The sequence below is a fragment of the Hemiscyllium ocellatum genome, chromosome 22 (assembly GCF_020745735.1).
Source record: "Hemiscyllium ocellatum isolate sHemOce1 chromosome 22, sHemOce1.pat.X.cur, whole genome shotgun sequence".
Classification (NCBI taxonomy): Eukaryota; Metazoa; Chordata; class Chondrichthyes; order Orectolobiformes; family Hemiscylliidae; genus Hemiscyllium; species Hemiscyllium ocellatum.
In genome coordinates, this window is record NC_083422.1 from 18,679,807 (window position 1) to 18,701,892 (window position 22,086).

The 22,086-nt window shown below is 43.9% G+C and overlaps 1 protein-coding gene across 1 annotated transcript in view; it reads right to left on the reverse strand.

The window, feature by feature from the left end:
- Window positions 1-15,921, reverse strand: part of slc35g1 (solute carrier family 35 member G1) — a 43,009-nt gene extending 27,088 nt beyond the window's left edge. The window contains exon 1 of the mRNA XM_060841911.1: window positions 15,412-15,921. Coding sequence (XP_060697894.1) covers window positions 15,412-15,811 — 400 coding nt within the window. The 5' untranslated portion in view covers window positions 15,812-15,921. The remainder of the gene's footprint in view (window positions 1-15,411) is intronic.
- Between the last annotated feature and the right edge of the window lie 6,165 nt (window positions 15,922-22,086).

The following is a 22,086-nucleotide window of genomic DNA, read 5'->3' on the forward strand; positions in this document are numbered from 1 at the left end:
GAATTACCCATTGCAGAATTCCCAACTTCTGACCTGCTCTTATGGATGCAATATTTATGCAACACAGCTAATTCCAACATCCTGCGTGCAAGGTTATACAAGAGGACACGTTATACTGAGATACTGACAATACCAGTGACTCAGCAGCACTTTTGGCTCAGAGTCAGGTTCAAGTTCAAGTTCAAGTTCAAGTTCAAATAAAGCAGTCTGCTTCCGTGTCCAAGTTGCTGCAAACTGAACTGCACTCTGAAAACATTCAGTCAACATCCCCACTCTGACACTAATGCTGGAGGAGTGAAGGTGATTGACAAAGTGGCTACAGATAGTTGGGCCTAGGATATCAGCCCTAGGCACAACAGCAGTGTCTTGCTTTTAACAGTTTCTTCAATTACTTCAGGTTTCTCTCCATTTTCAGATTGAGGTAATGACGATACCAACTTGTATTAAAAATTAATATAAGGGGCTTTAGAGAATATGAAGCAATCAAGAAAGTGGGCTAAGAGTGAGATGAGGAGAAACTTCTTTACTCAGTTGGAATGCACTGCCTGGGAGAGTGGGTAGAGGTAGATTCCAGACAAGGTTTCACAAGAGTGCTGGATATTCATTTGAAAGTGATTTACTTTAGAGGGGTACAGAACGGTGCTGGTGAGTGGGACTAGCTGGGTACCTCTTTCAGGAGCTGGTACAGTCACAATGGGTCCAATGGCCTTCTTGTGTACTGCAAAATTCTATGATTGTATGATTCCATAAAATTTAAATATCAATAAGTGGAGATATTCAGCTAGGTAGCTAACAGCCTACGCTAAGAATTAGGTTTTAAGGACAAACATAGTTAGAGTCATTCAGCGCAGATCCAACCAGTCCATATCGAACATAATCCCAAACTAAACTACTCCCACCTGCCTGCTCTTGGCCCATCTCCCTCCAAACCTCTCCTATTCACGTACTTATCCAAATGTCTTTCAATAATTGTAATTGTACCTACATCCACCAGTCCTGAAGGAGGAAGAAAGCTTAGGGATGGAATTCCAGAATTCAGGACTCAGCAAACAAAGGCACAGTAAAATGCAGAAATGTATAAGCTCACACAAATCTCTGACAACTGCCAAATTTTCCGTCCCTAAAGGCATTGTGGGACTACCTACAGCACATAGTTATAGAATTATACAACATGGAAACAGACCTTTTGATCCAACTCATCCATGCTGACCAAACATCTTAAACTGGTTCAGTCCCATTTGCCAGCATTTGGGACATTTGCTCCTCCTCTACCCCAGGGAAAAAAGCTCTATAAAAGGTCGCCCCTCAGCCTCCGATGCTCCAGGGAAAACAGCCCCAATCTATTCAACCTCTTCCCAAGAGCTCAAATATTCCAACCCTGGCAATATCATTGTAAATCATTTCTAAACCCTTCCAGGTTTAACAACATCCTTCCGATAGGAAGGAGACCAGAATTGCACGCAATATTCCAAAAGTGGCCTGACCAACGTCCTATAGTCTATGCACTGTCCAATGAAGGAAATTATACCAAATGCCACCTTCACTATCCTGTCTATCACTTTCAAGGAACTATGATTCTGCACTCCAAGATCTTTTCCTTCACAACACTTTTCTATTAAGTGTATAAATCCTACCCTTATTTGCCTTTCCAAAACACTGCACCTCACATCCTTCTAAATTAAACTCCATTTGCCATTCCTCAGTCCATCTGATCAAGGTTCCATTATACTCTAAGATAAGCATCTTCACTGTCCACTAGACTAAGTTTGATGCCATCTGAAAACTTTGTAAGCCTTCCTCCTACGTTCACATCCAAATAATTTATATAATGATGATGACAAACCCCTCCCCGCCCCTTCAAGTCAATTTTCTATCCAATTGGCTAGCTCCCCCTCGATCCCATGTGATCTAATCTTGCTAAGTGATCTGCCATAGGGAACCTTGTCAAAAGCCTTACTGAAGGCCATATAAACAACATGGCAGGCAGAGTAGTCAATCTTTTGTGACTTCAAAAATAAACTCAATCATAGTCATAGAGATATACAACACAGAAACAGGTCTTACGGTCTAACTTATCCATACCGACCAGACATCCCAAATCAACCCAGTCCCACCTGCCAGCACCCAGCCCACATCCCTCCATTCATATACCCATCCAGATGCCTTTTAAACGCTGTAATTGTGCCAATCTCCACCACTTCCTCTGGCAACCCACTCTACACACGCACCACCCTGTATGGAAAAAGTGCCCCTTAGGTTCCCTTTTTAAATCTTTCCTTTAAAAAGGCCTTGGTGCATTTGCAAAGATTTTCTAGAACGGTAGCAGGGATTTGAGTGATGGAGAAAAGGGATTCTTCTTCCAAGCACAGAAGGTTAGGGGACAATTATTAAGGAGAAATTGATTTGACTGTCAGGAGAGTCAGTAATGCTAAAGGATCTTGATAGGGTAAATGTTGAGAGGAGTTTTCCTCTTCTGGGAGAATCTGGAACCAGGGGTCAATATTTACAACCGTCCCCATTTTATTGCTCAGCTCCAGCCCACAAGCTTCATTCCTGATGAAGGGCTTATGCCCGAAATGTCAATTCTCTTGTTCCTCGGATGCTGCCTGACCTGCTGTGCTTTCCCAGCAACACACTCTTGACTCTGATCTCCAGTATCTGCAGTCCTCAGTTTCTCCTTTCTCTCCTAGTGGTCAACCATCTGACTATTTGCAGTATTTCTATCCTCCTGAAAGTGCCATCTATCACATTCTCTGGCGCCTGTAAATTTCCCATTGTCTCTATTATGCGATCTCCAGTAACACCAAAATTGTCCTTAATCTCCCACATTTTAAGGAGATCTCAGTTATCTGTAAGAATTAATAGTGTGGTTATGATAGGGGATTTTAAATTTTCCAAACACAGATTGGGACTGCCGTAGTGTTAAGGGTTTAGAAGGAGAGGAATTTGTTAAGCATGTACAAGACAGTTTTCTGATTCAGTATGTGGATGTACCTACTAGAGAAGGTGCAAAACTTGACCTACTCTCGGGAAATAAGGCAGGGCAGGTGATTGAGGTGTCAGTGGGGGAGCACTTTGGGGCCAGCGACCATAATTCTATTAGATTTAAAATAGTGATGGAAAAGGATAGACCAGATCTAAAAGTTGAAGTTCTAAATTGGAGGAAGGACGATTTTGATGGTATTGGTAAGAACTTTCAAAAGCTGATTAGGACCAGATGTTTGCAGGGAAAGGGACAGCTGGAAAATGGGAAGCCTTCGGAAATGAGATAATGAGAGTCCAGAGAAAGTATATTCCTGTTACGGTGTAAGGAATGCTGGATGACTCAAAAGTTAAAAAATTACACAACACCAAGTTATAGTCCAACAGGTTTAATTGGAAGCACTAGCTTTCGGAGCGCTGCTCCTTCATCAGGCAGTTGTGGAGGACACAATTGGAAGAGACAGAATTTATAGGAAAAGTTCACAGTGTGATGTAACTAAAATTATACATTGAAAAATACTTTAATTGTTGTGGAGTCTTTCATCTGTTAGAATACCATGATGAGTTACACATGAAAGAAGTGAAACTAAAACTTTTTTTAAAAAGTTACATTCTCAGGTTAACTGTAACAATTGATGTTAGCTAGACAATATGTTGAAGGTGTTAGCCCCTGTGTTCTCTGTCTGTGCCATAATGTTTAGACTGACTCGAACGTAAAAAGTGAGATAACAGAGTCTTACATAACTTCATGCAGTTTTTGAGCAAAGTACAATGTAACTCTGCAAGTGCAAATTCACCCCACAAATGTATATGTACATATGTGTATGGGATCTTTGTGTGCATGTCTGTCTGTCTGTCTATGTGGGTTGGGGGGTTGAGTGTGAGAGAGTGAGTGTAGAGTGTCTTAAATCTGTGAGGGGGTGCATATGAGAGTGTGTGAGAGTGAGAGTGAGAGTGAGAGTGTGAGTGTGAGTGTGAGTGTGAGTGAGTGTGAGTGGGGGGGGGGGAAGAATGGGGTTGTGAGTGTCTGTGAGACAGAGTGTATGTGTGTGTGCATGAGCGTAGAGTGGTCTAAGTCTCTAAGAGGATGCATGTGAGAATGTGTCCGTGTGTGTCTCCATGTTTATGGAGGTGTAGTACAGTGGTGGCCACCTGTCACGTGACATGAACCCAAAGGTCCCGGTTGAGGCCCTCCCTATAGGTACGGAACTTAGCTATCAGCCTCTGCTCGGCCACTTATCGCTGCTACCTGTCCCGAAGTCTGCCTTGGCGGATGGTCACCCGAAGGTCCGAGGTCAAATGTCCTGGACCGCTGAAGTGTTCCCCAACTGGGAGGGAACGCTCCTGTCTGTTGATTGTTGTGCGGTGCCCATTCATCCGTCGTTGTAGCCTTGCTCAGTTTCCCCAACGTACCATCCTACACACAGACACACACATTCCCACATACATCTTCTCAGAGACTTTGACCACTCTACACTCTCATATACTCTCTCTCTCAACCCAGCCCATCCCAGACACACACTCCCACATGCACCCCCTCAGATTTAAGAAACTCTACACTCACATACACACTCTCTCTCACACTCACAATCCCCTAACCCAGATGGACAGACAGACACACATATATATTTGTGAGTTACATTGTACTTTGCTCAAAAACTGCATGAATTTATGCTAGCCTCTTATCTCACTTTTTTAGGTTAGAATCAGTCTAAACATTATGGCACAGACAGAGAACACAAAGGGCTAACACCTTCAACATATTGTCTAGCTAACAGCAACTGTTACAGTTAACCCGAGAATGCAACTTTTAAAAAACCTTTTGTGAAGTAAGGCATTCGATAAGGTTTTTCATGAGAGACTGGTTGGCAAGGTTAGATCTCATGGAATACAGGGAGAATTAGTCTTTTGGATACAGAACTGGCTCAAAGGTAGAAGACAGAAGATGGTGGTGGAGGATTGCTTTTCAGACTGGATGCCTGTGACCAGTGGAGTGCCACAAGGATCGGTGCTGGGTCCTCTACTTTTCATCACTTAATGTGAGCATAAGAGGTATAGTTAAGAAAGTATGTAGATGACACCAAAATTGGAGGTGTAGTTGACAGCGAAGAAGGTTCCCACAGATAACAATGGGATCTTGATCAGATTGGCCGTTTAGATAAATGCGAGGTGCTGCATTTTGAGAAAGCAAATCTTAGCAGGACTTATACACTTAATGGTAAGGTCCTAGGGAGTGTTGCTGAACAAAGAGACCTTGGAGTACAGGTTCATAGCTCCTTGAAAGTGGAGTTGCAGGTAGATAGGATAGTGAAGATGGTGTTTGGTATGCTTTCCTTTATTGGTCGGAGTATTGAGTACAGGAGTTGGGAGGTCGTGTTGCGGCTGTACAGGACATTGGTTAAGCCATGAGCTGAAAATGTGTTGCTGGAAAAGCACAGCAGGTCAGGCAGCATCCAAGGAGCAGGAGAATCGACGTTTTGGACATGAAACGTCAATTTTCCTGCTCCTTGGATGCTGCCTGACCTGCTGCGCTTTTCCAGCACCACATTTTCAGCTCTGATCTCCAGCATTTGCAGTCCTCACTTTCTTCATTGGTTAAGCCATCTTTGGAATATTGTGTGAAATTCTGATCTCCCTGCTATTGGAAGGATGTTATGACACTGGAAAGGGTTCAAAAAGATTTACAAGGATATTGCCAGGGTTGGAGAATTTGAGCTATAGGGAGAGGTTGAACAGGCTGGGGCTGTTTTCCCTGGAGTGTTGGAGGCTGAGGGGTGACCTTAAAGAGGTTTATAAAATCAGAAGGGGCATGGATAGGATAAATAGACAAGGTAGTGGGCATAGTTTATGGTGAGAGGGGAAAGATGTAAAAGAGACCCAAGGGTCGATTTTTCACTTAGAGGGTGGTACGTGTATAGAATGGGCTGCCAGAGGAAGTGGTGGAGGCTGGTACAATTGCAACATTTAAGAGGCATTTGAATGGGTATATGAATAGGAAGGTTTTGGAGGGATATGGGCCGGGTGCTGGCAGGTGGGACTAGATTGGGTTGGGATATCTGGTCAGCATGGACAAGTTGGACCGAAGGGTCTATTTCCGTGCTGCATATCTGTTTCTCTGACAGGAACGGCCCATAATTCAATTAAAATCCACGTCTGGCCCTTAGACAGACAGACAAACCCAGAATATACCCCCCAAAAAAAAAAGCAAATCACAACACACTCAGAACCTCATTGCTATCACAGTCTTACAGTTCAAAAGCACTGCTCTGGGATAACTTTATACTTTTATATTAAAAATTTAATCAAGAGACAGATCTCAGTGAAATAAAAAAAACCCTCTTCCTATTCATAGTTATGGACTTACAAAAAAAAATCAACCATTTAGCTAGTCAGGCTCTGCAAGCACTGATCACTCGCAGCCACACAGTACTGTGTGTAGTTCCCAGATTGAGGTCTCAGGGTCAGCTGCGAAAAGGTCACTGCTCAATTCCTTTGATGTATTCTTGCTGATCTCTAGATCTTTCTACGTGGTCACTCCCCCGAAACTTTGTCTCCTGCTCTCTTTCCTCCCATTTGCTAGCATTGTTGCTTTTCATTTCTTTTTAAAAAAAGCTTCAAAAAAGTTGTAACAGTAATTACTGCTTCAAGAAAGTGAGGAAATCTCCTGCAACACTGAAAAAAAATCCTCAAAAAAAAAAGCAGCACTTAGAGCCAGGATCCTCTCCTGTCCACCATTTTGTTGTTTTTGGACTGCAGAGATTCAAAACAGCAGCTCATGACAACTACCTTCTCAAGGGCAGTTAGGGATAGGTAATAAAATCCAGCAACACCCATGTCCCACAAGTGAATAAAAGAAAACAGATTTGAAACAGTCAGAATTTTAAAATTGAGATATTGTTGAATGATTAGCATTATAGCTTTAGTGAATACAGGAGTGATGGATGAACAGCAATTTGTATAAGTTAGGATACAGCATGAAAGAACTAAGGGCAGTAGCCTGTTTCTTTTTCAATTAATTCTGAGCATATGCATCCATATCGAAAAGGAGTGAATGCTGACAGTTAACAGCTGAAATATACAAAATAAAAAGCCAAAACAGTTTAACAGTTGCTGAAGTCACATCACCACCTTCGCAATTAAACTTCACAGGGCACTCTCTCCAGTCAATTTTACATTGATCGAAGACTCAAACTAATAACACTTTTTACAACCACAGGACCTCCCTCAGTATTGCAGATAAGAGCAGTTTTCTGACATGTCGTCACCATTGTCATACAGCAGCCAATTAGTCTATAGAAGGATCCATAAGGACAGCAATGCAACAGATGAACAGATCGAGGAACACTGGAGCAGTGTCAGACATTCAGCTTAATTCATTGACCCCACATCCAGGTGCAAAGTTCATTTCTTTATCATCAATGCTGCCTATTTTGTTTTGTACAATAGAGTCATACAACCTAGAAACAGGCCCTCTGGCCACCATGTCTATGCCAACCAACAAACAAACCTAATCCCATTTATTGCACTTGGTCCAAAGCATACTATTCCCAGGCATTTTACTTGCTCATCCAGAAGTTAAAATGATCTGACACATCTGCTGCCACCACCCTCTCAGGCAACATTTAATTAGATTAGATTACTTACAGTGTGGAAACAGGCCCTTCGGCCCAACAAGTCCACACCGACCCACCGAAGCGCAATCCATCCATAACCCTACATTTATCCTTTATCTAACACTACGGGCAATTTAGCATGACCAATTCACCTGACCCGCACATCTTTGTGACCGTGGGAGGAAACCGGAGCACCCGGAGGAAACCCACGCAGACACGGGGAGAATGTGCAAACTCCACACAGTCAGTTGCCTGAGGCGGAAATTGAACCCGAGTCTCTGGCACTGTGAGGAAGCAGTGCTAACCACTGTGCCACCGTGCCGCCCACATGTTCTATATTTCTACTACCTGCTGGGTGAAAATCATTTTTCTCAGATCTTCTCAAAACCACGTACTCCTCACCTTAAACTTAAAACTTCTAGTCTTAGACACACTTGCCATGGGGAAAAGACTTGAACTGAGAAGTTCGAGCCAGATTCGAGCAATAAACCACAAGAAGCAACACAATCTCAGCATAACTTGGCTTTCAGTCTCTTGTATAATCTCACACATAAACCAGGAAATGACAAGATATACGTCAGATCATGACTCATACAGCAGTAAACTAGATGACTGGCATTGCTACAGCAATACCTCTCATAGCGCAGAAGAAATAGCAATCACTAGTACCAGAGGAAGTTGAAAAGAAATCTACATGAACAAAGTCATGACCAGAATGTCAACAGCAAGAGACACAGATGGATGTGCTCCATAATGACGAATCAGTCTGACGCAAGCTGGTTTCCTAAAATTCAGAAGCATACTCCAGCTTTTGTGAAAAAAAGCACTCAAATGTACAAATCTCACTGAATTTTAACAGACACCAATTAAGGGTTAATCATCAAACATTTATGAGCTGTCATTGGAGTTTGGCTTTTCAAATTATTGCTCAAATATTCTAATTAAAAAGAAAGTTTCATATTTATTGCTGACTAAAGTACAAAGCGAATTGGAATTAACAGTCGCGTGCTACTTTTATCCGAAAGTTTGTGTCACCTTCAGAAAGTGAAGTTGGCAATCTTAGAGATGATAAACCTGCATTTACAATCCTAAATTAAAACAAAATATTCCTAACCTTTGGGCAGGCAGAGCTTTACTTAAAGCCCAATATCTGAGAAACAGTGAGCGTCACAAGTCAAAAAAAAAATGTTCGTTGGAAGTGACATCTCCCCAAAACATGGACTCTGTCTCCACAGATAGCATCTGGGTAGTTCCAGCAGTTTTGCTTTTAGTTCAGATTTTCAGCATCTGCAACATTTCACTTCTTCATTCAAAGCTTCATCCCATATTCATATTTCACATTCTATTTTATTTTCTAATAGCTTCAATATATAAGCTTCATCTCTTCATATCAATTATCTTGCATTCCCAAAGTCCTGTTAAGACATGAAGAGTGAATCACAATCTCTGTAAGGAAGTTGTTCATGCCGCAGGCTCTGTAACAATGTTGAGGGACCCATTTCTCCCAGTACTTAATATTTCCCTTGGGTAGTACATAATCAGATGTGAAAGCACACAACACGTGGTTGATCCAGTGTGTGATAAAAATAAAATCACTTGTGATCTCTTCCTGAATCTTTTTATAGCATTTGTAGTCTCACCAATCTATCCTTAATCCCTCTTCCAATGGGCATCTACAATTCCAATCTCAATAGACAATAGACAATAGGTGCAGGAGTAGGCCATTCAGCCCTTCGAGCCTGCACCGCCATTCAATATGATCATGGCTGATCATTCCTAATCAGTATCCGCTCCCTCCCTTATCTCCATATCACTTGATTCCACTATCCAACTCTTTCTTAAATGAATCCAGAGACTGGGCCTCCACTGCCCTCTGGGACAGAGCATTCCACACAGCCACCACCCTCTGGGTGAAGAAGTTTCTCCTCATCTCTGTCCTAAATGGTCTGCCCCGTCTTTTTAAGCTGTGTCCTCTGGTTCGGCACTCACCCATCAGTGGAAACATGTTTCCTGCTGCCAGAGTGTCCAATCCTTTCATAATCTTATATGTCTCAATCAGATCCCCTCGCAGTCTTCTAAACTCAAGGGTATACAAGCTCAGTCGCTTCAGTACTCTACAGCAAGCATCAACACTTATTTGCTAATTCGATGTCACAATCTGTCCAAGCTATATTTTCAGTTTGTTTCTCATTGTATTTGATCCAGTTGGGTGAAGACGCGTTGTGGCACAAGGTTCATGTTAAAGTCCCACCTCAAGGAAACGATGGCCACAGAATGGTCATAACACCTTCAAGCACACTGATCAACGACATTTCAACAACTTTCTTTCTGTTCCCACTTCTAAACCATGGCCATCTTCAGTGGTCCCAAAAATGATCCAATCACCTTTGTCAGTGTAACGCTAGGATGAAGACACTGTTCTAATTTAGAGAATCTTGAGCTCAATATAGAAGCTTCTATCAATCCAGGCCTTCAATTCTCAGAGAGATCTCCTGTTCATGTCTCTCTCCCTCTAATGATGCTATCTACCATATTGGTTATTGCAGAAATCAGGCTCACATCTGTTGTTGACAAGTCTGTGTTCATAGCCATTTCTGCTAACTAATATTCTAGGAGAAAGTGAGGACTGCAGATGCTGGAGATCAGAGCTGAAAATGTGTTGCTGGAAAAGCACAAGAGGTCAGGCAGCATCCAAGGAACAGGAGAATCGACGTTTCGGCATGAGCCCTTCTTCAGGGCTGAAAAAGTGCTCATGCCCGAAACGACGATTCTCCTGCTCCTTGGATGCTGCCTGACCTGCTGCACTTTTCCAGCAACACATTTTCATTGCTAACTAATATTATCAGGCTGAAAAACCTAAGAATGATCAAAACAAACTAGAGCTCCTGAGGCAATCAATCCCCAGAGTCCCTGGAAATCAGGCTTCTGTTCCTTTGATATTGTTACTCCTAGAAAGAGGGAAAGATTGACATAGGATTGTCCTGAGAAACAAGAAGTGTCACCAATATGACACCACTGAGTTCTTGCACAATCTGTACTCTGCTGACGGGGAAGGGTGTGTGTGTGTGAATGTCAAACTAATGTACTGTACTGAGCCACATGCAACAGGTAAGTGATTATAGAAATTCCACAAAAAGGCTCAGCAGCATAGTTCTTTGAAACTTGCGACACAGGTAGATAGGGCGGTCAAGAACGCAGTTAGCACGTTTGTCTTCTTTGCTCAGGTATATAGAGTATAGGCACTGGGACTTCATGTTGAGGTTCTACAGGATATTGGTGAGACCTCTTGTGGAGTACTGTGTGCAGTTCTGGTTCAGGAAGGAAATTAGTAAACCAGGAAGGGATTCAGAAAGATTAACCCGGGTGTTGCCATGAATGGAGAGTTTGAGACACAACAATAGACTGGAAAGATACCAACAGTTTTCACTGCAGTGTAGGAGGTTGAAAGGTGACCTTGTTAAGGGTTATAAAATCATGAGGGGCATAGATAAGGCGAGCGACAGTCTTTTTCCTAAGGTGGGGAAAGCTCAAAACTAGGGAGCATATTTTTAGGGTGACGTGAGAAAGATTTAAAAAGGATGAGGGGCAATTTTTCTTTTTAAAACAGAGTGGCTTGTGTGTGGAATGAACTTCCAGAGAAAGCGGTGAATGCAGGTACAGTTACAACATTTAAAACAACATTGGGCAAGTACGTGAATAGCAAAGGTTCTGAAGGATATGGACCAACTACTGGCAGACAGGATTAGTCTAGTTTGGGAACATGGTCGGTGGGGACTAGTTGGACTGAAGAGTCATCAGAGCATGGCAAATAGACCCTATGGATGGTATGATTGGGGATGAGCCTTAATTAAAAAAAAACCTTCGTTTTGGAATCGGAGTCTTGCCTTTTGTGCTGCCTTAGCATTTAAAGAATTTATTGATTCAGTAACATTGGCACTCAGTAAATAGATACTGTAACATTAAAAAGGACTCCGTGTACGAAAGTGCAACAATTGTCAATCAATTCTGTACAAGGCAGAACAAGCTTTTTTTTTGTTGGGTGTGGGGGTGGGGGGGGGGGGGAGGGGAAAGACATCTTTAATTTACCACTGACATTTTTCATTTAATTGCAATCTTGTTTTTCATATTGCGAAATTCCCTTGGTGTCCAGTTTTGCTGCTGCCCCAGACTCATTAATTCTGTGCCCTTTCTCCCTCCTTCTCAAAACCATTCCTTCCAGGTTATTCTTATTTTGGTTCACAGCTTTCCTTATTCCTTTCTAGGTGAACTGAGATACTCCAAATCACACTCTCATCTCATCACTCCTCCATCTGCTTACCCTTCTACACCATCCTAATGTTTGAAAACCCTCTGGATTAATGCCAGGACAAACCCATCAAGGTGCTCACAGTCATCTCCATTCAATCTGGAATCCCATGTGTTCCATCCCCTTCCTTCCTTTCTCTAGGTGGTTAATGGCTTCTCCCAATCCCAACAATGGCACAATAATTCCCCTCCTGCTCCGCACAGCTTCCAGAGTACCTGTCCATCCCAAACCAGTCCTTTGCTAACCATTATCTTATTACAAATGGCATTGCTGGAATCACCAAGTTGCATCCTCTCTCCCTGCCTCATCTTCACACATTTCAACTTGTTCCACCTCAAACTTTTACATTAAAATCTTTGTCTACCACCTGCAAGCTCTATCCTAGTTTAATCCTCTCACTTTTTCATCTCTACATTGAACAACTGCTAAGCCTTAGAAAGAATTTGCAGTCCAATTTGGCTCTCTCCTCCTCCTGCCCTTCCCACATGGTGCCCACATCTCTGAAAGCCTACTATTACCATAGTCTCCATATCAGACTAAAATCTTTTCCATCTAAGATCTTGCACACATCCACACGCACTGCCCAATCATAACTTCCCCTGGAAAGGAGGTCTCTCTCCAAATTATTGACAACCACATTTTTTCCCCTAACCTCCTAGGTGTCAGGAACGGTCTGCAGCCAATAATTTTCTCAACCATTTAGTCACCTTCAGTTTTGATGCTCTTGTCTTCACAAATACTTTTACTTTCTGAAATCCTACCCACTCCACCTTCCAAGGCTCTCTTCTTCGTTCCCTCAAGTCCAAGGATTACACACTTCAGCGTACCCAGCAAAACACTGGTTCAACTAGCCATCACATCTAGTCTGACGACATACAGTAAAGTCTTCAAGTCTCACTCTTGCCTGTTGAAATCACCCTCCAGCCTCTGCTTCATCTTGGAGACGCAAGAGAGCCCTAGACAACTCATCATCACAACCGGACTTCTTCCACAAACCTTCTCCCTGCCCACTACTTTCACCTCCAGCATAAGAGTTGGAGAATATCTATTTAGGTGCCCCTGTTACTTCCGACCCACTCTCATCACCACCATCTCCTCCCCCACTATATTCCTTCCGTCACTGAGACCTTGTACTTCCAGCTCATTTCCTGATTTCATTCCCATTTTCACTGAAACACTCATCCAAATTTTCACCAGCTCCAGATTTGACTATTCTAAGGATTTCCGACCCAGCCTACACTCTCTGCACAAAGTCCAGCTGATCAGAACCTCGATGTCGGTAACCTATCCAGCTGTACAAGGCGACCACCGTATCCACAGAATCGAACATATTACAGGCACATTCCAGAATCAGGGACCGGGGCTACCAAGAAGGTAGGTTTCCCATTTAAATGAATGGGTTTGCCCCTATCCACACTTTCGGGGTTGCGTACTAGGTCTTGGAACATTTCACCCGCAGGTAGTGGCGGGGGGGGGGGTGCAGGGAAGACTACTGTACATCCTGGTCCCTGATCAAGAGGGGGGAATTCCAGTTTCTATGTAGATTAAAGTCACCCATTATTATTACTGACCCTTTATTACACCGATATAGAAATTTACACTGTCCCACATTTTTGGCCCTGTAAAATACTTCCACTCGAAGTCTTTTTCTGAATATTTCACTCCTCCACCTAAACAGCCTGATCTTGAAGCAAGGTCATCTCCAACTAAAAAATGAAACTTTCTAAACATGCTAAATTGCCATAGTGTTATGTGTATTAGTCAGAGGTAAATGGGTCTGGGTGGGTTTTTCTTTGGAGGGTCAGTGTGGACTTGTTGGGCCGAAGTGCCTGTTTCCATACTGTAGGGAATATAATAATAAAATAAAAAAAATTAATGATCCAATGATATTATCACTGAACTAGTGATCCAGATTATACCAACAGATTGCAGAATAGGTAGAAACATCTCACAGACTAGTCAAGCAACAGCCCGACATGGTCTTATTCACAGAATCGTACCTTAAGCACAATGTTGTGGACACTATCACTATCCCTGGGTATGTCCTGTCTCATCAGCAGAACAGACTCAGCAGTGTTGAGGCACAGTGGCACACAGTCGGGAGGATGTTGCCCTAGTAGTCCCCCGAACCCCATGAAATCGCAGACAAGGAAAGAGTTTGCAACAATTCAAGGCAGCCGCTCAACACCCACCTTGTCGAGGGCAACTCGGAGTGAGCAATAAATGCTGACCAGCCAGTGACTGCCACATCCCACAAGCAAATAAGAAGAAAGCAATTGACATTGATACATCACGCTGTCTTCAACACAAAGGCCATTAACTCACTAATATTGGCCCAAGACTCCAATGACAAAGCTCCCATGCCACTATTTCAAAAGAACACAACCCTGTTATTCCAGGTCAATATTCATTCCTTCGTTAAAACTCAGAAAAACAGACCATCTAGTCAGAGACACATTGCTGTACACAGCAAGCTCTCACATACACTGTGTCTTTCTTACATCACTACATTGATCTCACTTAAACAGTATATCAGATACCTTGGGGTGACCTGGGTTCCAAAATGTCCATGTACATATTTCAGTCTCTAAACCTCACTACATCCTTTTAAAATCCATCTCAACAGTCAGGTTCTTAGCCATATCTAAGGGCTGGAGTGGTATTGGCCCTACTTCTGAGGCAGGAGGCCTGGGCTGAAGGCCCACCTACTCTACAGCGGTGTCAGTACATCTCTGAAATTGTGGACTAAAAAAGATACAAAAAGGTGAAGTTTGTTTAGTTTAGTTTAGTTTTCAGACCTTCTCATGGTAGCATCCCTACATCTGGTCCAGGAGGCCTGGTTCAAGCCCCACCTGTTGTAGAGGTGTGTAATTACATTGCTGAACAGATTGAGTAGGTTTAAAAGAAGTTTCAAAAACCCCCTTTAGCTTGATGCACATTTACTGAGGACTTGAAAAATCATAGTACATACATAAACATAAGTTGCTGCTGTAGTATACTAACAAAATATGTTTCATTCTGTAACAAAAGTAACATTTTACATTTGATAACCAACAGACTTTCAAACAAACATACTGGCAGGTGTCCTCAGCAAGATTTTGGAATTTGGAGAGTCACTCTCTCTCTCTCCCCCTGCACGCCCCCATGTTAAAGTGTAAAGGCAAAACAGACTGTAGACTGTGGGCACTCTCAAAAAGGGAGTGAACACAGGGCACTGGGGCAAAATGTGATGTGTACTCCTTCCCAATCAGCAGTGGACAAGGATATTTTCATGTTGATCGGGACATGGAAACTTGGACTCCAGGCCAGTAACCCAATCCCCAGAAAACATCTCTATCTGGCCACTGCCAGAACTTACATGACTGGGCAAAAAAGCTAAAGTTAACCGGGTGGGGAAGAGAGAGAGAGAGAGAGAAAGGTGCTTATCACTTTAAAAGTGAAAGCTTAAAACCTAGAAAGAAAGTAAATAGAGAGAGAGAGGTCAAATGTTACTTTGAAAAGTTATATTACCTGGAGTCTCTCCCTCAGCTGAATCTCTGACTCTGTCAGAATGACAGCAAGAAGTAATAGTGGGGTGTTTTCTGGGCACCACTCTGCGCCCTGTGCCTGAGGTCCCATTGCACTCGACATTAGCAGCTTCTCTCCCAGGCTTTTCCACCAGAACTTCAAGCACATGCGGCTCAGGCTCGGCAACCACTGCAGCAACATCATCTTCCTCGTCTGACTTATAATAAACACTCATTTTAAACAAGCACACACCTTCATTGCCAGTGTGTGTGTCTCTCCTCTCTTTCCCACTCCCTCCACTTTCTAAACTAACCTGAAACAAGCCACTCTCTGACTGACACAGAGAGAGAGAGAGTTTCTGTCGACCCACTGCTAAAGTCTTGTCCAAGGGGCGGTACCTCATGCCTCCTAAATGCAGAGTTGGAGGAAGCCAGGCCCCATAAATGGAAATACACCACTCGCCCGGAAACACAAATTAAGAAATAGATTTTAAAAAAGAGACTCTCGGGTCACAGGCTGCTCGAACAATTGATCAAAGCAGGTTGCACCAGGGTTTGGGCTTTCTCAGTCACTGTTCAGTTTTCACTATGAATTTACAGTAAATATTTAGTGGGTCAATTACAGCAATAATACAGCACACAATGAACAGCCAAACTGCATGACACCTCCCCTCATCGAGGTACAATGGCCGCCCCTTTGTAAAACCACCAGCCTGCAGGCTGTCTGTGCCCCTTCAGAGTCATTTCTTCTTTGCATTGATGAGGTCACTAGGATATTTGAGGTTTCTTTCGTGACACGATACTTCCAGGAAGTCGAGGGGAAAATATTTTCTGAAGGTGGGGAATTTTTTTCTCTCTCTTCCTCCACAGCAGAAATAATTGGTTTTCAGTTGACGTGAGTGACATTTGTGGTTGGATACCTCATTTAGTGTTTTTTGGGGTCAAATGTACCCTCAGGAAAAAACATTTTGTCATGGGGGGAGGAGGGTGTCAATCCCCCCCCTCTATAATTGACATGGTGACAGGATCTCTGTCTGATTCAGGACATCAAAAAGGCTGTCAAGGCTGCACAGCCAATAACATGCCTTCAACAGGTAGGCGTCCTCAACTTGACAAAATGTCCTCATAAAATGGTTCCTGTACTAAGGTAAATACTGGGGTGGGGGGCAGATTTCTCTACAGTGTCCCTTGACAATTCAGTGGAATTGTAGCCTGCCAGGATCCTGTTGTAAACTGGACCTCACCAGTGGAAGAAACTGGAAGACAATAGGGTTTTCCTTTAATTGGTTTTAACCTGGTGAGCTTCATCACTTAGCTGCAACTGTGAAGTTAAACACACTGTCAGGTTTATTAGTTTCTGAGTTTCTCCAGCAATTTCTGTTTTTGTGTTCCACCTGCTTCAGAGGTGTGTAATAATGTCTCTGAACAGATTAATTAATAAAACATTGCCAGATGTGGGAGGGCTTTTGTGGCTCTATGGTAGTGTACCTCCCATTGAGCTGTGAGTCCTGGGTTCAAGTTCTCCCTGCACCAATGGTGTGCTATAGCATCTCTAAACAGATTCATTTGGAAAATATCCTTAGTGATATTTCTGTCACTTCCTTAAGGAACAAGCCATCATTTTTCAGATAATCCTATATCCTTCTGTCACTCACTCTGGAATGCATAATGATAAAATCAGATTATAGATAATCGAGGAAGAGGGCTCTGGGCTAAGAGACCTAGGTTCAAGTCCCTGGGCAGATTGGGCCTCTTGCTGAGATATTTGTATCATCGATAGTCATGGGTGAAGTGCCGGAAGACTGGAGTTTGGCAAACGTGGTGCCACTGTTTAAGACTGGCAGTAAAGACAAGCCAGGAAACTATAGACCGGTGAGCCTGACCTCGGTGGTGGGCAAGTTGTTGGAGGGAATCCTGAGGGACAGGATGTACATGTATTTGGAAAGGCAAGGACTGATTCGGGATAGTCAACATGGTTTTGTGCGTGGGAAATCATGTCTTAAACATGATTGAGATTTTTGCAGAAGTAACAAAGAAGATTGAGGAGGGCAGAGCAGTAGATGTGATCTACCTGGTCTTCAGTAAGGCGTTCGACAAGGTTCCCCATAGGAGACCGGTTAGTAAGGTTAGATCTCACAGAATACAGGGAGAACTAGCCATTTAGATATAGAACTGGCTCAAAGGTAGAAGACAGAGGGTGGTGGTGGTGGAGGGTTGTTTTTCAGACTGGAGGCCTGTGACCACTGGAGTGCCACAAGGATCGGTGCTGGGCCCACTACTTTTTGTCATTTACATAAATGATTTGGATGCAAGCATAAGAGGTACAGTTTGCAGATGACACCAAAATTGGAGGTGTAGTGGACAGGGAAGAGGGTTACCTCAGATTACAACAGGATCTGAACCAGATGGACCAATGGACTGAGAAGTGACAGATGGAGTTTAATTCAGATAAATGCGAGGTGCTGTATTTTTGGAAAGCAAATCTTAGCAGGACTTATACACTTAATGGTAAGGTCCTAGGGAGTGTCGCTGACAAAGAGACCTTGGAGTGCAGATTCATAGCTCCTTGAAAGTGGAGTCGCAGGTAGATAGGATAATGAAGAAGATGTTTGGTATGCTTTATTGGTCAGAGTATTGAGTACAGAAGTTTGGACGTCATGTTGCGGCTTACAGGACATTGGTTAGGCCCCTGTTGAATATTGCGTGCAATTCTGGTCTCCTTTCTATCAGAAAGAGGTTTTGAAACTTGAAAGGTTTCAGAAAAGATTTACAAGGATGTTACCAGGGTTAGAGGATTTGAGCTCCAGGGAGAGGCTGAACAGGTTGGGGCTGTTTTCCCTGGAACGTCGGAGGCTGAGGGGTGACTTTATAGAGGTTTACAAAATTATGAGGGGCATGGATAGGATAAATAGGCAAAGTCTTTTCCCTGGGGTTGGGGAGTCCAGAACTAGAGGGCATAGGTTTAGGGTGAGAGGGAAAAGATATAAAAGAGACCTAAGGGGCAACGTTTTCATGCAGAGGGTGGTATGTGTATGGAATGAGCTGCCAGAGCATGTGGTGGAGGCTGGTACAATTGCAACATTTAAGAGGCATCTGGATGGATATATGAATAGGAAGGATTTGGAGGGATATGGGCCGGGTGCTGGCAGGTAGGACTAGATTGGGTTGGGATATCTGGTTGGCATGGACGGGTTGAACCGAAGGGTCTGTTTCCATGCTGTACATCTCTGACTCTATATCCAAGTTGTGAAGAAAATGAAAAAGTGAAATCAGTTTTATTTTAAAATTAGAGCTGAAAATGTGTTGCTGGAAAGGCGCAGCAGGCCAGGCAGCATCCAAGGAGCAGGAGAATCGACGTTTCGGGCATGAGCCCTTCGTCAGAAATGAGGAAAGTGTGTCCAGCAGGCTAAGATAAAAGGTAGGGAGGAGGGACTTGGGGGAGGGGTGTTGGGAATGTGATAGGTAGAAGGAGGTTAAGGTGAGGGTGATAGGCCGTAGTGGGGGTGGGGGTGGGGGCGGAGAGGTCAGGAAGAAGATTGCAGGTTAGGAAAGTGGTGCTGAGTTCAAGGGTTGGGACTGAGACAAAGTGGGGGGAGGAGAAATGAGGAAACTGGAGAAATCTGAGTTCATCCCTTGTGGTTGGAGGGTTCCTAGGCGGAAGATGAGGTGCTCTTCCTCCAACCGTCGTGTTGCTATGGTCTGGAGATGGAGGAGTCCAAGGACCTGCATGTCCTTGGTGGAATGGGAAGGTGAGTTGAAGTTTTGAGCCACGGGGTGGTTGGGTTGTTTAGTCCGGGTGTCCCAGAGGTGTTCTCTGATACGTTCTGCAAGTAGGCGGCCTGTCTCCCCAATAAAGAGGAGGCCACATCGGGTGCAGCGGACGCAGTAAATGATGTGTGTGGAGGTGCAGGTGAACTTGTGGCGGATATGAAAGGATCCCTTGGGGCTTTGGAGGGAAGTAGGGGGGAGGTGTGGGCGCAAGTTTGCATTTCTTGCGGTTGCAGGGGAAGTTGCTAGGAATGGAGGTTGGGTTGGTGAGGGGTGTGGACCTGACGAGGGAGTCACGGAGGGAGTGGTCTTTTCGGAACGCTGATAGGGGAGGGGAGGGAAATATATCCCTGGTGGTGGGGTCCGTTTGGAGGTGGCGGAAATGACGACGGATGATACGATGTATGTGGAGATTGTTGGGGTGGTAGGTGAGGACCAGTGGGGTTCCAGTCCTGGTGGCGATTGGAGGGGCGGGGCTCAAGGGCAGAGGAGCGGGAAGTGGAGGAGATGCGGTGGAGAGCATCGTCGACCAAGTGTGGGGGAAATTGCGGTCTTTGAAGAAGGAGGCCATCTGGGTTCTTCGGTATTGGAACTGGTCCTCCTGGGAGCAGATGCAGCGGGGATGAAGGAATTGGGAATATGGGATGGCGTTTTTACAGGGGGCAGGGTGGGAGGAGGTGGAGTCTAGGTAGCTGTGGGAGTCGGTCGGTTTATAGTAAATGTCCATGTTGATTTGGTCACCCGAGATAGAAATGGAGAGGTCTAGGAAGGGGAGGGAGGAGTCTGAGACGGCCCAGGTAAATTTGAGGTCAGGGTGGAAGGTGTTAGTAAAGTGGATGAACTGTTCAACCTCCTCGTGCTCTACAATTGTTTCATGATCATCATTAGACTCTTAATTCCAGATTATTTGTTGAATTCAAATTCCACCATTTGCTATGATAGAATTTGAACCTGGGTCCCCAGAATATTAGCTGTGTTTTGTATTAATAGTTTAGTGATAATACCACTAGCCCATTGCCTCCTTGGCAATTAAAATTATTTCAAACATCCACAACAAGGGAAAAAAAGAGTTTTAATTCTACCTAGAACTATAATGACTAAACCACACCAAACTAGAGACTGAGGTTGGGAGGTGTGTGAACCAGATCAGGATCACTGTGGAAAAGGCCAAGATCACAGTGAATTGGATTGATGTCATTGTAAAGCACATTGGTAATACCATAAACCAACTCAGGATCTCAGTGAAGCAGGTTGGGATCAAGACGTAGGAGACTGGGATCACAGTGAAGCAGACCAGGATCATTGTTAAGCAGATCAGACCACTGTAAAATAAACCAGGAAGAATGTGTAGCAGATCAGAATCACTGAAAGAGGTCAGGATCCCAATGAAGCAGGTTGGAGTCACTATGCAGTAGGTCAGGATGATTTTGTAGCAGATTGGCATCGTACCAAAGCCCACTGGGATCACTGTGACATGGACTGGGAGTGGTGTAAAGCAGGTCTGGGTGACTGTACAGTAAGTTGGACTGACTGCACTGAAGCCCAAGGGAAGTGTGAAGCAGAGAGGGATCACAGTACAGCAGACACAGATCACTGCAAAGCATACTAGGATCACTCTAGACCAGACCTGGGATCACTGCAAAGCATCCTGGGATCACTCTAGGCCAGACTGGGATCACTGGAGTAAAAGAGAATTTAAAAAATGAAACTGACATCACAGGAAAGCTGGGTGTTAATTGATTCTGAGTTAATCAATTGATTAATTGATATCCTGAGGGATGTGGGACTAGTTTAGTTTGGGAAGCTTGGTCAGCAAAGATAAGTTGGACCGAAGGTTCTGTGTGTATGACTAATGAGTATTGTGGTATTGCTGAGTTGTGTTTGACTGCCTCCTCAGTTAGGGAGTTAGCTAAAGGAGCAGTGAAATTGACGTTTTCAACTTTCTGATAGAATCATAGAATTCCACAGCACAGAGACAGACCCTTTGGCCCAAACTGGTCCATACCGACCGAAATGTCTGTCCACACCAATTCCATTTCCCCGCACTTGTCCCATATCCTCCTAATCCTTTCCTGTCCATATATTTGTCCAAATGCCTTTTAAATGTTGTTAATGTACATGCCTCAACTACTTCTGCTGGCAGCTCATTTCACTTCTGTGTAAAATAAAAAGGTTGGCCCTCAGGTTCCCTTTTATTCTTTCCCATCTAACCTTATACTGATGCCCTCCAGCCTTCTAGTCCCCAAGCCTGGGAAAGTGACTGAGTGCATTCACCCTATCCATGCTTCTCATGATTTTATACACATCTAGAAGTTCCCTCCTCAATCTCCTATGCTCTAAAGAAAGAAGTCTTTGTTTGTCCAACCTCTCTCTATAACTCAGTCCATTGAGTCCAGGCAAAATTCTTGTAAATTTCTTCTGCACTCTTTCTAATTACATCCTTCCTATAACAAGGTGACTAAAACTGAACACAATACTCCAAGTGCAGCCTGTACCAACGTCCTACAACATAATTTCCCAACTACTATACTCAATGTTCTGACTGATGAAGGCCAGTGTGCCGAAAGCTAAATTCACTGCTCTGTCTACCTGTGACTCCACTTTCAGAGAACTGTGAACCTGAATGGGGTGGCACAGTGGCTCAGTAGCTAGCACTGCTGCCTCACAGCGCCAGGGACCTGGATTCGATTCCAGCTTTGGGTGTGTGGAGTTTGCATATTCTCCCCGTGTCTGCATGGGTTTCCTCTGGGTGCTCCAGTTTCCTCCCACAATCCAAAGATGTTCAGATTAGGTGAAGTGGCCATACTAAATTGCCCATAGTGTTCAGGGATGTGAGGGTTAGGTGCATTAGTCAGGGGAAAATGTAGGGTAATGGGTCTGGGTGGGATATTCTTCAGAGGGTTGGTATGGA